At 34.0% G+C, this 16,450-nt stretch overlaps 1 protein-coding gene across 6 annotated transcripts in view; it reads right to left on the bottom strand.

The window, feature by feature from the left end:
* The window catches only part of LOC145252842 (opioid growth factor receptor-like protein 1), a 109,353-nt gene extending 93,894 nt beyond the window's left edge, over positions 1–15,459 (bottom strand). For 2 of the 6 annotated variants that reach the window (XM_080112830.1, XM_080112836.1), the window contains exon 1: positions 14,750–15,459. In XM_080112830.1, coding sequence (XP_079968956.1) covers positions 14,750–14,815 — 66 coding nt within the window. In that variant the 5' untranslated portion in view covers positions 14,816–15,459. The remainder of the gene's footprint in view (positions 1–14,749) is intronic. The other 4 variants (XM_080112829.1, XM_080112835.1, XM_080112831.1 and 1 more) reach the window with 2 other exon arrangements.
* Positions 15,460–16,450: the final 991 nt, after the last annotated feature.

The following is a 16,450-nucleotide window of genomic DNA, read 5'->3' as shown; positions in this document are numbered from 1 at the left end:
TAGGACTTTCTGAGTTAAAGGATTGAATATCCTCGTGTACAGTTTACTGCACATATGTCTGGTTAGTTTGTCCCATTAAATTATTGTAGCTGCATCCAGGAATGTCTCTGGATGCATTTGGTAAGGCAGACAATTCTGTCGGTGCAGCTATTTGAGGAAAATCGATGTGCTCATTTCTTTTTTGAAGATGGTTTCTGTTTCTACGAAACAATCCTGAGTCCGTTTCAACCAGGACTGATCTTGGAGTAACAGTATCTACCACTTTGGCTGGGCTCGTTTTGGGTGTTTTCACCCAAACTGCCTGTCCTTGGGTAACAGGGGTTTGTTCTCTAGTTCTATGACGTTTATCAAAATAAAACTTTTGTTTCATTTTGACCCGAGCGTCTGCTTCTTTGAATTTTTCGACACTTTGTTGATAATTTTCATTTTGGTGAGGAAGTGCTGGAATGCGAGTCCTGAGTTTCCTATTCATCAACAATTCTGCAGGGCTTTGGCCATGCTGTAGTGAAGTAATACAGTAATTAAGTAAAGCAATGTAAGGATCCTTTGACTTTTAAAAAGATTTTTGACTGTCTGAACAGCACGTTCTGCTTCGCCATTGCCTTGAGGATGGTGTGGGCTGCTGGTAAGGTGAATAAAACCATAGATTTTTGCAAACTCCAGGAAATCTTTAGATATAAATTGAGGGCCATTGTCACTTATTATCATTTCAGGTATACCGCACTTAGCAAATATTGATTTGCAGTGGTTTACGATACAACTTGCATTGGTATTTTCAAGATGTAATATTTCTATCCATCTTGAATAATAGTCTATAACTATGAGGTATTTGTGGCCATTCAATTCAAATAAATCCATTGCAACTTTTTGCCAAGGGTAGTCTGGCAACTTGGTTGGTTGTAGGGGTTCTGGCGGATATCTTCTTTCTCTTTCACAAATACTACATTTTTCTATTTTCTCCCCTATTTGCTTTGAAAGTCCTGGCCACCAAACATTACTCTGTGCCAATGATTTACATTTCACTATACCTTGGTGTCCCTCATGAAGACGATCCAAGATGTCTTTTTGAAGATCCACAGGGATGATTAGTCGGTTCTGATACAGTAAAAGTCCTTGGCAGACTGTAAGGTCCTGCCTTATAAACCAGTAGGGTCTTAGCTGAGGGCCTTGTGTAGCAGTTTCAGGCCAATGGTCCATTTTATAATAGTTCATGACTTGACTGCAGATATTGTCAGAGTGTTGTTTCACCCTTATTTCTTCCAACCTCCTGTCGGTAACAGAGATGTTTTGTATAATTGAACGGATGAACATGTCTGTCTCTGTCTCCTGCTCAAATTCATGTTTGGTTGGTAGGCTGTTTGGAGCTCTAGATAGAGTGTCTGCTGTAATGAGATTTTTCCCAGCGGTATGCATGATTTCAAAGGTGAATCTCATTAAGCGCATACGGAAACGCTGTATTCTTGGGGTTAGTTCATCAAGCCCTTTTGTTTTTAATAATGCCAATAATGGCTTGTGATCCATTTCAATTATGAACTTATGCAGGCAAATCAAAAAGTCGGCAAATTTTTCACAACACCACGTGACTGCAAGGGCTTCTTTCTCAACCTGAGCATATCTCTGTTCCGTTTCAGTAAGTGCTCTCGATGCATAAAATACAGGTCTCCAGTCATTCCCTTGTTTCTGGAGCAGTACTCCTCCCAAGCCATAGGAAGATGCATCAGCTGAAATTTTTGTTGGCTTATCAGCACTATAATGGAGCAGTACCGGTGCAGAACTCAGATTTTTCTTTAGTGTTTTAACTGCAGTTTCCTGAGGCTCATCCCAAATCCATGCATTGTCTTTCCTCAGGAGATCTCTGAGTGGTTTTGTGGTCTCTGCTAAATTTTCAGCAAATTTACCAACATGATTTGCCATCCCTAGCAGTCGTCGCAGTTCAGACACGTTTTGTGGTCTGGTCATGTTCATGATTGCGTTAATCTTCTCTGGGTTTATTTGGATACCTTCTTCGGAAATGAGTTGCCCAATAAATTTAATTTTGCTAACAGAGAATACACATTTATCATTTAATGTTATTCCTGCTGCCTCCATTCTCTCTAGCACTATTTTTAAACGCTGGTCATGTTCCTGTTAGCTTCTCCCACTGACAAGAACATCATCTATGTCACAGATGACTCCTGGTATTCCTGACAAAATGTGTGTCATTTCGCGGTGAAAAATTTCAGGGCCTGAACTTATTCCAAATGGTACGCGCTTATAGCAATATCTTCCAAATGGCGTAATAAAAGTGGTAAGCTTCTGAGAATCTTATGCAACATAATTTGATGGAATCCGCTGTTGCAATCCAGTTTACTAAATATCTTGGCTCCATCAAGTTGAGCTAATAACTGGTCTGAAGAAGGTAGTGGGAAATGTTCATGCTTCACACTTTCATTAAGTTTAGTGAAGTCAACACAAAGTCTGATTTTACCATCCTTCTTAGGAACTGCTACAATAGGAGCACACCAATCAGTAGGCATTTTGATTGGGCGGATGATATCTTCACTTTCTAATCTTTTAAGCTCATCCTGGACTTTTTGTTTCATAGGCAGTGCTAGTCGTCTGGGAGTTGTAATTGAAAAAGGTTGAGCATTCTTATCCAAATGTATTTTATAAACATGCTTCAGTTTTCCTAGTCCCATAAATACTTTTGAAAACTTTTTTTTGTATTGGTGATCTCTGCCTTCTATAGAGTTGATCTTGCTCAACAAGTTCAAAGCTTTAATTGCTGGTCCACCCAACAATGGTTCCATCAAGTCCTTAACGATGTACAACTCTTGCAGTGAATTTTTTTCTCTATAACGAAGTGTAGCATCTACTTTTCCAATCACCTTTATCTTGTTCTGACCTGGTCCATATAGTCTTTTATCCGTCTGCTTTATTATAGGAGAATTTTTCCTAAATAACTGGTCCGGCACTACAGTAACATCAGCGCCTGTGTCCAACCTGAAGTTGACTATTCTGCTGTTCTTCGTGGTGGTGACCTTTATATTGGCTTGCCAGTCAATTTTTTCTTCCTCTTCACCGTTTTTAATGTTTCCCAATGAGATCGACCCTAGGAAGTCATTTTCTTCTTTTGCAACTCCCCTTACCGATTTGTTCTACATTCCGATGCATAATGTCCTAGTTTTTTACATTTATTGCATGTTGCATGCATCGCTGGGCAGTCATCTCTGCCGTGTGAGGTAAAATATCCACATCGTATGCACTTTCTTTTAGTCATTTTATTATTGCACTGAAAATTCTTTTTTCTAAATACACGGTTTATTTGTGTATCTGGTTCTGCTGAGGATATAGCTTGTGACTGTTGCTTTGAGGTTTCATGTTACTGTTGCTTTGAGGTTACCCATTTGCAGGCATTTATCTAGAGTTAAGGTTTTATCGGCTAAAAATTTTTCCCTTATGTAGCAGAATTAGCAGTAACCAAAATGAGAAATAGAGCTTACCTCGGATACGTCTGTTTTGGGTTGAGCGAAAAGAGAGTTCCAAGATGGCGTCCATGGGCTTTTATTAGCGTTTACCCAATGTGATTATCGTTGAATCACATCTGCTCTCGCGCGATTATGCAAAGGAGAAGTTGCTCAACCACGACAAAAGCAACCGTTAAAACGGTCATACGGAAATGTAAGGAATGTCAGTCCATTGACCCAGCGCCAGTCAGGTGGAAAAAGGGAAAGCTGGAAGTTAACGAGAATTGGTAAAGAATTGAAATAGATATCACGCATTATAGCACCTTCCATTTTTTAACTCTGGCAGACTGTGGTCCATCGCGTTTCTCCATTTGGAGGAAATTGGCAAGGCAGGACTCAGCAAGCATGATCCATCAGTTGGAAACAGTGTTCCTCGAGCGTGGCTCGCCGCACAAAATCCTTTTAGACAATGACACGGCTTTCTGCAGCAACGCATTTCAAGCATTTGCACATAAATGGGGAGTTCACTTGCGATTCCGTTGTGCGTACGCTCCAGCCGGGAATGGCATAGCGGAGCGATGTCACCGTACAGTGAAACGAATAGCGGCTAGAATGCGCTGTCTCATACAGGAAGCTGTCTACTGGTATAACATCACACCAAGAGACGACACATCTCCCTTCACTGCGCCTGCCAACAGGATTTATCGATTTAACACTAATATATATATATATATATATATATATATATATATATATATATATATATATATATATATATATAAATTCTGTAGATTAAAAACATTACGTCAAATGTATTATTCGACAAGGAATACAAAATTTAAAGTCTTTTCCTTTATCCATGGATTTTCAATAAATGGCCCATCTCACCAGAGGAAATGTTTTTAGTAAAATAATATTCTGCAGCGGAATTGAACAAGAACATTAGAGAAATTGATTATGTGGTGAAAGTAATAAAGAAAGTGGATTACACAAACAGATGTGCTCCTCTCTTTCCTGTCGAATAACGGAATGAGGGTAGGAAAAAGAAAGGACAAATTTTCGTTTATAGAAGGCTCAATAATATACATATGGCATAAATTTGCATAAGAAGACAGAATCTTATTAAAACGGCAGTTAGTTTTTCGACAGCAGAGAAAGAGAGAGAGAGAGAGAGAGAGAGAGAGAGAGAGAGCGGACGGTAGAAATTGCAGTTGAATTTAGTCGTAGGAAAGCAAGAGTTCAAGCAAATAGTTTTCTTCGTTTAATTTCCTTATCTTTTCATTCCTATTCATAGAAAGTCATAAATGTTGCCATTTAGCACATAGATTGAAAACTAAAAAGCTTGTATGAAAAGTCTAAAAGAAGATTAAAAAAAGGATATTCCATGATGTGGTTAGGTTAAATGAAGAAGAGTAGAGACACAGTCGTCAGTTCCAAGGCAGAAGACTGGTATAATCCAGACCAAATGGAGAGTTTTTTATGTTCATATGTGTGGATATGATAAAATTCATAAAGCGATATAGAGTAAAATTCGTTGCAAATTGTAATATTTCCACAAGTGAATAAAATTATTCTGAAAAGCTTGCTATATGATATTGACGTAAAATTTCTTAGACACCTTTTCTTCTTCTAGCTAATTTTCTATCTTTCTTCTAATATGATAAAATACAATAAATTATTCCCGTCTACAAAATGACATCATAGCATACCATCATAGCAAAATAAAAACTGGAGCCAGACATGAATCCAAAATGGCCACGCTAACAGCATGTATTTCAGACATGTTTTCCGCTACTAATCACTCTGTGTAATTACTATTCATAAATTGCTACAATTTCTCCGCTCCGATTCACTCTCCCAATTAAACATCCTTATAGGTGGTAGCCTAATTATTTTCTCACTACTCCAGTCATCACCAGAGCCACTATTTCATAGTCTATGCTTAGCCTTAGTCACCGTAATTATTTTGTTTGCCCATTACCTGCTTTCACCATTCGAACAAAGTGCATTGTCTTGGCTAATAATGAACGGTCTCTGTTACTTTCACGACTACTTATAGCAACATTTCCATTTGCTGAACGGACATAATCCGTCATTTCAGGTTTCATATTTATCGAATATTAGAGAATGTCTTCATTCCATTCAACATGGCTGCTACATTCTCTTCTTTCAGAATATCAATCCCATTAATTACCCCTTTCATTCGATTACAGACAACAATATTTTAATCGCGTGTTTACTTCAGTACCTGCTTATTACTTCAGTACCTGCTTATTTCCATTGAAAACACAGATGCAGAGGCAGAGACTGATATATATATATATATATATATATATATATAGAGAGAGAGAGAGAGAGAGAGAGAGAGAGAGAGAGAGAGAGGGGGGAGAGAGAGGGGGGAGAGCGCAGTACAAATTGTGTGTATGAATATGCGTGCGTGCGTGCGTGCGTGTGTGTACTATCATACTTTTCAATATTGCTGCGATATGTTCGAACACGTTTTTCTTCACATATACACACCCACACGTACGCACGCACATACGCACACACACACGCACGCATATACACATCCTCATACACACACTCACATTCATGCGCATACACACACACGCTAACGTGCCCCCCCGAGCTGTGACGTCACTTCCTTTAAAGTCAAAGCCAGACATGCGCAGTCAGAACACTGACCCCAGTATAAAAGTCAACAAAGCCTGTCAACTTCCCTTTTTCGTCCGGACCAGCGTTTGAGCTGCTTAGTCGACGAATCGACCGCGTGCTCTAACGTCAGTCTATCTCGCCTTCGCCTTTGGTCCATCAAAACAGACATGTGCGTGACGCTCTACTGAGCTTAACCCTCTCTTTCTACAGGCCGGCTTGCCACTTCGCGTTTCTCTATTGCATTCCCCCTTTCCTTCCACGTGCTGAGTCGTCAACGGCTGAATGAACACGTTTTCACCGAAGACTTTCATTTCTCAACAGAAAATAAACAACATGTTTATTTTATTCCAGCATTTGAGTTTTTTGTTTCCTTCATTCAATTCGTTTCATTATTTTTTCTTGTAGCGAGTTAGGGTATTTTATATCCTGGTCCGCAACAGATACTAGTGTAAAGATTATTAGCGAAAACTATGTTCTCTTTCATTCGATTACGCATAGCAACATTTTTCATTAGAGCGGAAGGAATAGACAGTGAGAGAAAGAGAAAGAGGGAGAGAGAGAGAGAGAGATTGAAGTAATTTAATATTAAAGTGAATTAGAAAGATATTCAAAGAAACAAAATATTTTTATTTGATTTTATTAGGTTCTTGTTGAGCAGTCCCCATAAATAATCAAATGCTACCCAATTTAAACCATTAACGGTTACAACACTACCATCTTACATTCATTAACCTTTATCCTCAAGTGGACTTCGGGTCTTGATAAGTGGTGACGCACAAGTAGAAAAATATAAAAGTAAGTAATTCTTAATTAATCAAATTAATTAATTTAAAATAAATTTAATTAGTCAAAAAGGTTCATATTGATAAAAAATTGAATTAATTAAATTTAATTAATTTTTAAAAATGTGTTTTGAGTACACACACGACGACAATTGAAAAAAATAAGCACAGTAAGGAAAGGGTAACAATTAAAAGAAAAAAGTATCTCTGACGCGCGTGCGCACACACACACACACACACACACACACACACACACACATAATCACCCGATACAAACACAAACAAGAAAAATAAAATCTCATCCAACCCACTCATGAAATTTGATGACATAGGACTGTACTAAGTTCCAGGGTTTTACAAATTATGTAATGCACATCATTTGAGCTACTTGGGATTGTTATGTCACGCACAAGAAGCAACCGCTTATGCTATTTTTTTTTTTTTTTTTTTTTTTTCACTAAAAATCTTTGCCAAAGATGAACTCGTTTTCCTTTTTTGTTTGTTTGTTTGTTTGTTCGTTTGTTTTGTTTTCCAGATTGACGGTTGAGATTTAAGTGAATTACTTAATTTACTGATATATTACTTTTCATTGTTATTTTTTTGGTAAACATTTACTAATAAGAAATCTATGTATGCAAAAATATGCTTTTTCCGTATTATTTGGATTCATCGGACATCTGGAGTATGAGGTGTATCAGAAGTTTTGTAGGAATTTTTGACACCCCTAACACGAAACTGCAAATAAAATATAAACAACTCGTAATTTCTCTTTTAAAAGTGGTTGTTTATTTTCTTTATGGATTATACTTCCAAAATAAACTATTAAAGTTGTTTTAAAAGTAATAGGAATATATTTTATTTATTTTTTTTTAAAAACAGTAATGAATTTTACGAACTCAATATTTTTCAATTTTTAAACTTTTAAAATCTATCAAAATTTTTCTATTGATTCTATTTTTACGATATTTTCAGAGTCAATGTGAAATTTTATGCTCTTTCCAATAAATTGAATATAATATTTTAGACAAACGTTTTTTAAATACACGTCCCCCCCCCCATTTTGAAGCGTCTATTAAAAAGTAAATAATTAATTTATTCACCAAAGTTTTATATATCACAAATTGAAGAGAAAAGGTCAATAAATAATATATTCAAATTTAAAACAAAAAAGTAGTGTTTTTTTAGAAATTTACCTGTAAAGTTCGAAGTTTGAAACCTTTTTTGTTTTAAACCACGTTGTTTATTTTTTCTTTTTTTTTTTTTTTAATGAAACCTTGGTCCTTGCTCCTTTAATTGAAAAAGAATTAGGGCTTGAATTACATTTTCCGAGTAGTTATAAGCTTGGAAAGACAGGGGGTCGAATAATTCACGCCTCCCATTTTGAAATGTCTATTAAAAAGTAAATAATTAATTTACTCACCAAAGTGTTATATATCGCAAATTGAAGAGAAAAGGTCAATAAATAATATATTCAAATTTAAAACAAAAAAAGTAGTGTTTTTTTATAAATTTACCTGTAAAGTCCGAAGTTTAAAACCTTTTTAAAAAACCCACGTTGTTCGTTTTTTTTTTTTGTTTTGTTTTTTTGTTTTTTTTAATGAAACCTTGGTCCTTGCTCCTTTAATTGAAAAAAAAATTAGGGCTTGAATTACATTTTTCGAGTAGTTATAAGCTTGGAAAGACGGGGTGGAATTATTCACTATTTTTTACGAAATTTCTGACACACCTAAATTTTCACAACGTTTCGGTCGATGTAGCCTATGACCTTCTTCAGGTGTATCTTGTCGAACTCGGGAATGTTTCTGCTGAACTCGGGAATCTGGACGGAATTTCGAACGAAACCCTTTATTTACTTCACGGAAGTAGCATGCTCTTATTCCGTCTATCCATGACTGGATAGAGGTCCCAAGTAATTCGCAATTGTATTTTTCGATCACCCACACCGAGAATTGAACCATCAAACTTCAGGTGAATATCACTTTTACAATTGATTTTTCCAAGTACTCAATCACTGCGCCACGGGTCCTTGCGGAAAAGATGAAAACAGCAGTCCGATGAATCCATATCATACGAATAACCAATCCTCATCTCAAAAATTCAGAAACGTTATACTTTGTTTGTTATTTATTCATTTACTGAATTTATTTTCGATTTTTTATTCTGGAAGTGTAAAAGTCCTTTAATGAATTAAGCAAAACAAAGAAAAACGTAAATCGCCCAAATTAAAGCATGACAACTGGCTCCTGCTCATTCTCTATTAGTGTGATATTTAGGCACGTCATTTGAGCAACCTGGGATTATTATGCCAAGAATAACAAGATGCAACTGATTTTAAAACAATTTTTCTTTCAGACTGACCAAGATTTATGATCATTAAATACTTTGTTAATATATTTCCTTTTTATTGTCATTTTTTTAAGCACTTATTATTTAAAAAATTACTATACAAAAACGAAATTACTATAGAAAGACAAAGGCACATTTACCACGTTAAAAATGAAATATTTTTCTTTTAACTGAAAGGAACATTTAATCTTTTTTATTTTCCTCAAGCCTGAAAAAAAATCTTGTTTATTTGTTTATCATGATTTTTAGCGAAAAAAAAAAAATTGTTATGCCTTAATTTGTCGTAACTTAATTTGTTTTTCCTAAAGTTGTTCCTAAATTTTCGTGCGTTAATATGTAATGCCTGAATACGCGTTGCCGAAATTTGTCGAGCCTAATTGTATCATACTGAATATTGTCATGCCTAAACGTTAATCTGCAGATGCAGTAGCAGTGTCAAAAATCGACATTAAGAATGCGTGAAAAAAATTGAATAATTCGACCTCCTATCTTTCCAAGCTTATAACTACTTGAAAAATGTAATTCAAACCCTATTTTTTTTTTTCAATTAAAGGAGTAACGACCAAATTTAAACAAAAAAATAACTGGTTTAATAGCAAATTATGCAATATTTGTTTTTTAAATCGGTTTTCTTTTAAAAAGATTGGAAGAAAATCAACGAAATTTTACTTACTTCGATTATAAAAAATATATATAAATTCCAAAAAATCACTTGCCTATAAAAATACTATTCAATGTGTACTTCCATTCTTCATTGTTAAGAATTTATCCATATTTATATTCTAAATTCCATTTATTTTTTAAATAAAAGAATTGTTTTAAACGACTATTTGAAAAAGCCGCCATTATGTAAGCATTTTTACGTTGTTATCAAAACACTGGAAGTAGTGTTTGTTGTTGTTTTGAACTACGGATGGGCAGAAGGAAGTTAAAACCACACGTTCGCGTTAGCCGTCTAGCCTTGTGCGTGAAGAAATATATGACCCCATAGATGAAAACTAGTCAAATTTTACTTACAAGTTTTTACCTTAAAAACACTCGATGCCTTTTTTTTTCTTTTCTCAAAGAAATACATAAATTTTTGATTTAATATATTTTAATTCTTCTTTATCGAGTAAATTTTTTTTTAATATCTAATATATATTTTGTGCCTAAATTTTTCGTATATAAATAATAAAGCTGCTAAATTCCACCATTTCATTAATATTTACTTGATTTCAACCTACGATGATCAACTTTAATAATATATATAATAAGTTATTTGCGATAAAATGGAATTCTCTTTAGGGATCTTACACATTAAAATCAATTTGACTCTACATAATTTACAAACGTAAATTATGTATTCTACTTTTTGCCATATGGTTTGGAAAAATAATAAAATTACTAAATGATTATAATTTATTAATTGTTTTCTTTAGTACATTCACCGTGGCAAAAAAAAAAGAAGTTTTTATAACAATAATATTGGACCTATTCTTTCAAATTTGGTTTGATCTTAGGGCAGCCCCTGAAGTGAATGTGATACTGTGTTGACTGATATATTTCTAGTTAAAAGTAGGATAGACAATTTTAATGACTTGAGAACAAGAATGAATAACCACACACACTATCCTCACATTTTTTATTAGACTTGTGCCTAATTTATTCAAATTGTATTTTTTATATATATTTTGTGCAAATAAATATTTTAAAGTGTAGTATCTGTTTGAGGAAGGGATCATGTAGACTATTTGTGCTACTACTATTTTGCACAAAACGACCCACTACTCATGCGTTGTGTGTAGGCTTAGGATTAATACTCTTTTGCTACAACACACGTTTTGTCTGTTTTTAAGGTGAGTGGGTAGATTCTTCTACAAAAGATTCCTGTTCGTTATCAGGAGTCTATTATCCCGAGCAATATCTTCTTATTTTGGGGTGAGTGGATCAGTTTGCATGTTAGCTGACCTCATACTTAGTAGGGGAATGTCGATAGCGCTAAATAGGCATTTTCTTCTATCCAGAGCGTCCTCACTTCTCCACATCAAAAACCGATCTCGCGTGTCTAACATAACTCTCATGGGGAGGCAAATAAATATGGAAACATTACTTTAGTGGGGAGGCAAATAAATATGGAAACATTACTTTAGTGGGGAGGCAAATAAATATGGAAACATTACTTTAGTGGGGAGGCAAATAAATATGGAAACATTACTTTAATGGGGAGGCAAATAAATATGGAAACATTACTTTAATGGGGAGGCAAATAAATATGGAAACATTACTTTAATGGGGAGGCAAATAAATATGGAAACATTACTTTAATGGGGAGGCAAATAAATATGGAAACATTACTTTAGTGGGGAGGCAAATAAATATGGAAACATTACTTTAATGGGGAGGCAAATAAATATGGAAACATTACTTTAATGGGGAGGCAAATAAATATGGAAACATTACTTTAGTGGGGAGGCAAATAAATATGGAAACATTACTTTAATGGGGAGGCAAATAAATATGGAAACATTACTTTAATGGGGAGGCAAATAAATATGGAAACATTACTTTAGTGGGGAGGCAAATAAATATGGAAACATTACTTTAATGGGGAGGCAAATAAATATGGAAACATTACTTTAGTGGGGAGGCAAATAAATATGGAAACATTACTTTAATGGGGAGGCAAATAAATATGGAAACATTACTTTAGTGGGGAGGCAAATAAATATGGAAACATTACTTTAATGGGGAGGTAAATAAATATGGAAATATTACTTTAATGGGGAGACAAATAAATATGGAAACATTACTTTAGTGGGGAGGCAAATAAATATGGAAACATTACTTTAATGGGGAGGTAAATAAATATGGAAACATTACTTTAATGGGGAGACAAATAAATATGGAAACATTACTTTAGTGGGGAGGCAAATAAATATGGAAACATTACTTTAATGGGGAGGCAAATAAATATGGAAACATTACTTTAATGGGGAGGCAAATAAATATGGAAACATTACTTTAATGGGGAGGCAAATAAATATGGAAACATTACTTTAGTGGGGAGGCAAATAAATATGGAAACATTACTTTAATGGGGAGGCAAATAAATATGGAAACATTACTTTAATGGGGAGGCAAATAAATATGGAAACATTACTTTAATGGGGAGGCAAATAAATATGGAAACATTACTTTAATGGGGAGGCAAATAAATATGGAAACATTACTTTAATAGGGAGACAAATGAATATGGAAACATTACTTTAGTGGGGAGGCAAATAAATATGGAAACATTACTTTAGTGGGGAGGCAAATAAATATGGAAACATTACTTTAATGGGGAGGCAAATAAATATGGAAACATTACTTTAATGGGGAGGCAAATAAATATGGAAACATTACTTTAATGGGGAGGCAAATAAATATGGAAACATTACTTTAGTGGGGAGGCAAATAAATATGGAAACATTACTTTAATGGGGAGGCAAATAAATATGGAAACATTACTTTAGTGGGGAGGCAAATAAATATGGAAACATTACTTTAATGGGGAGGCAAATAAATATGGAAACATTACTTTAATGGGGAGGCAAATAAATATGGAAACATTACTTTAGTGGGGAGGCAAATAAATATGGAAACATTACTTTAATGGGGAGGCAAATAAATATGGAAACATTACTTTAATGGGGAGGCAAATAAATATGGAAACATTACTTTAGTGGGGAGGCAAATAAATATGGAAACATTACTTTAATGGGGAGGCAAATAAATATGGAAACATTACTTTAATGGGGAGACAAATAAATATGGAAACATTACTTTAGTGGGGAGGCAAATAAATATGGAAACATTACTTTAGTGGGGAGGCAAATAAATATGGAAACATTACTTTAATGGGGAGGCAAATAAATATGGAAACATTACTTTAGTGGGGAGGCAAATAAATATGGAAACATTACTTTAATGGGGAGGCAAATAAATATGGAAACATTACTTTAATGGGGAGGCAAATAAATATGGAAACATTACTTTAGTGGGGAGGCAAATAAATATGGAAACATTACTTTAATGGGGAGGCAAATAAATATGGAAACATTACTTTAGTGGGGAGGCAAATAAATATGGAAACATTACTTTAATGGGGAGGCAAATAAATATGGAAACATTACTTTAATGGGGAGGCAAATAAATATGGAAACATTACTTTAGTGGGGAGGCAAATAAATATGGAAACATTACTTTAATGGGGAGGCAAATAAATATGGAAACATTACTTTAATGGGGAGGCAAATAAATATGGAAACATTACTTTAGTGGGGAGGCAAATAAATATGGAAACATTACTTTAATGGGGAGGCAAATAAATATGGAAACATTACTTTAATGGGGAGGCAAATAAATATGGAAACATTACTTTAATGGGGAGGCAAATAAATATGGAAACATTACTTTAATGAGGAGGCAAATAAATATGGAAACATTACTTTAATGGGGAGGCAAATAAATATGGAAACATTACTTTAATGGGGAGGCAAATAAATATGGAAACATTACTTTAATGGGGAGGCAAATAAATATGGAAACATTACTTTAATGGGGAGGCAAATAAATATGGAAACATTACTTTAGTGGGGAGGCAAATAAATATGGAAACATTACTTTAATGGGGAGGCAAATAAATATGGAAACATTACTTTAATGGGGAGGCAAATAAATATGGAAACATTACTTTAATGGGGAGGCAAATAAATATGGAAACATTACTTTAATGGGGAGGCAAATAAATATGGAAACATTACTTTAATGGGGAGGCAAATAAATATGGAAACATTACTTTAGTGGGGAGGCAAATAAATATGGAAACATTACTTTAATGGGGAGGCAAATAAATATGGAAACATTACTTTAGTGGGGAGGCAAATAAATATGGAAACATTACTTTAATGGGGAGGCAAATAAATATGGAAACATTACTTTAATGGGGAGGCAAATAAATATGGAAACATTACTTTAGTGGGGAGGCAAATAAATATGGAAACATTACTTTAATGGGGAGGCAAATAAATATGGAAACATTACTTTAATGGGGAGGCAAATAAATATGGAAACATTACTTTAATGGGGAGGCAAATAAATATGGAAACATTACTTTAATGGGGAGGCAAATAAATATGGAAACATTACTTTAATGGGGAGGCAAATAAATATGGAAACATTACTTTAATGGGGAGGCAAATAAATATGGAAACATTACTTTAATGGGGAGGCAAATAAATATGGAAACATTACTTTAATGGGGAGGCAAATAAATATGGAAACATTACTTTAGTGGGGAGGCAAATAAATATGGAAACATTACTTTAATGGGGAGGCAAATAAATATGGAAACATTACTTTAATGGGGAGGCAAATAAATATGGAAACATTACTTTAATGGGGAGGCAAATAAATATGGAAACATTACTTTAGTGGGGAGGCAAATAAATATGGAAACTCAAGAAGAAACAAAAAATGTAGAAAACATCATCTTACCGATTCATTGGCGTAGCTCAAACCAAAGCCTGCAAAGTTTATACTAAATACTGTACGCTTAGCCATGTTTCAATGATTATATTCTGTGTTTCTGTTAAAAAAATTACCTGAAAATTGATTCAATAGTTTTCTTGTGTGTTATATCAAATCAAAATAAGGATTAATTTACTTTCTTTAAGTTATTTCATTGTGAAAGTTTCGTTTTTATGAAGACACTTTCTGCGTAAGTTTTTCCTTTTCAAGAAAAAAATGAAACAAGACCCCCACCCATCCCACTTTCTTTTCCGGTTTAAAAATATGTTTCAGTTTCATTTTTATTTACAAAGAAAAAAATGTTATTCTATTTTTATCATTGTGTTTCCTTTTTTTCTTTTTATCTATCCTTAATAGTTGCCTCGAACAGGGACGTACAGGGGGAAGGGTGCTAGAGCTTCCCAAGCAACTGCCACTTTTACTCCTGTTTTAAAGTGCCTTTTTCAGAGGAATATATTATAGGCCTGTGCCCCAACATTACTATATTTTTGCCTTTTTTTTTCATATGATCTGAAAAAGTTCTCTGCATGCTGCTGGCCTCGGATGATCCAGATTCGAGGTCTACCAGTGCTACTATACTAGTTTCATTAATAGACTTGGGAAAGGTACAAATACAGATATCCTGCCTCCAGCTATGAGTTAAATAGTAAGGCAGACTAGACTCTAGTTTTCGTTGTGCAATTTTCCAAAATGATACTAACTACTTATTCCGTCACTGTTCCCTGTCAGCCTCTACTTCTCCTTGTCGCTGGATTTCGGCAATGACAGTTCAAGAGAGATGCGGTTGTGATTGCACAACCCCTGTCTAACTATAAACTCACTGTGCAAACATTCTCATAGTTTGCATCATTAAGGACAAATTTCACTCTCTTCATTTCGGTAGGTTTTCTCTTTCACTCTTAAACAAAATATCTAATCTAATACATGAAAAGTCGGTCGGATTCAATAAATTAGATCTACATAGCATTGCATCTGATCAATTAATATGTAATACTTTCTAGCCTGTAAATTCGTTAAATTCTCGGTATTTGTTCTTAATATAAAGAAAGAAATTCCAATTGATTTGATTGATTACATATTTTCTCCAGTCTAAAATCTCTTTTAATATTAGACACGAGATTCATGGTTTACTTTTATTGGATAAACAAGAGATGATTATCCGCCGTAAATGCAGCTTTGTTATAATTTGAGAATTCCAATTTGTGCTTTCCTGTTTGTGAAGCACATGTGTATTAATATCATGTTGTTTGGATGTACGCCAATTGAAGGCAGCCTTGATTTGTCTCTTGTCTAGGAAGGATCTGAAATGTTAAATATTTATCCCAAATTCTTATATGATTTAATTTTCGAAGATTTTGGATATATCAAGGACTACCGCCCTAACTTTCTCTGTATTATCAAATGCATTGTATATGCATTAAGAGATGACCGTTTAAACAGTAATACAGCCAATAATAGTAATAATATAAATAGTAATAATAGAATAAAAAATAAACATAATAAGACAATTATTGTTGATGTTATTGCTACTACTACTACTACTACTACTACTACTAATAATAATAATAATAATAATAATAATAATAATAATAATAATAATAATAATAATAATAATAAAATCGAAAAACAAAACAAATCAAAATAATAAAAACAAAAAATAGCAAAATA

Source organism: Euprymna scolopes, chromosome 29, assembly GCF_053919585.1.
Source record: "Euprymna scolopes isolate OS-2025 chromosome 29, ASM5391958v1, whole genome shotgun sequence".
Lineage (NCBI taxonomy): Eukaryota > Metazoa > Mollusca > Cephalopoda > Sepiida > Sepiolidae > Euprymna > Euprymna scolopes.
The sequence above is the reverse complement of the archived record's forward strand: the minus strand, read 5'-3'. Positions and strand labels throughout refer to the sequence as shown.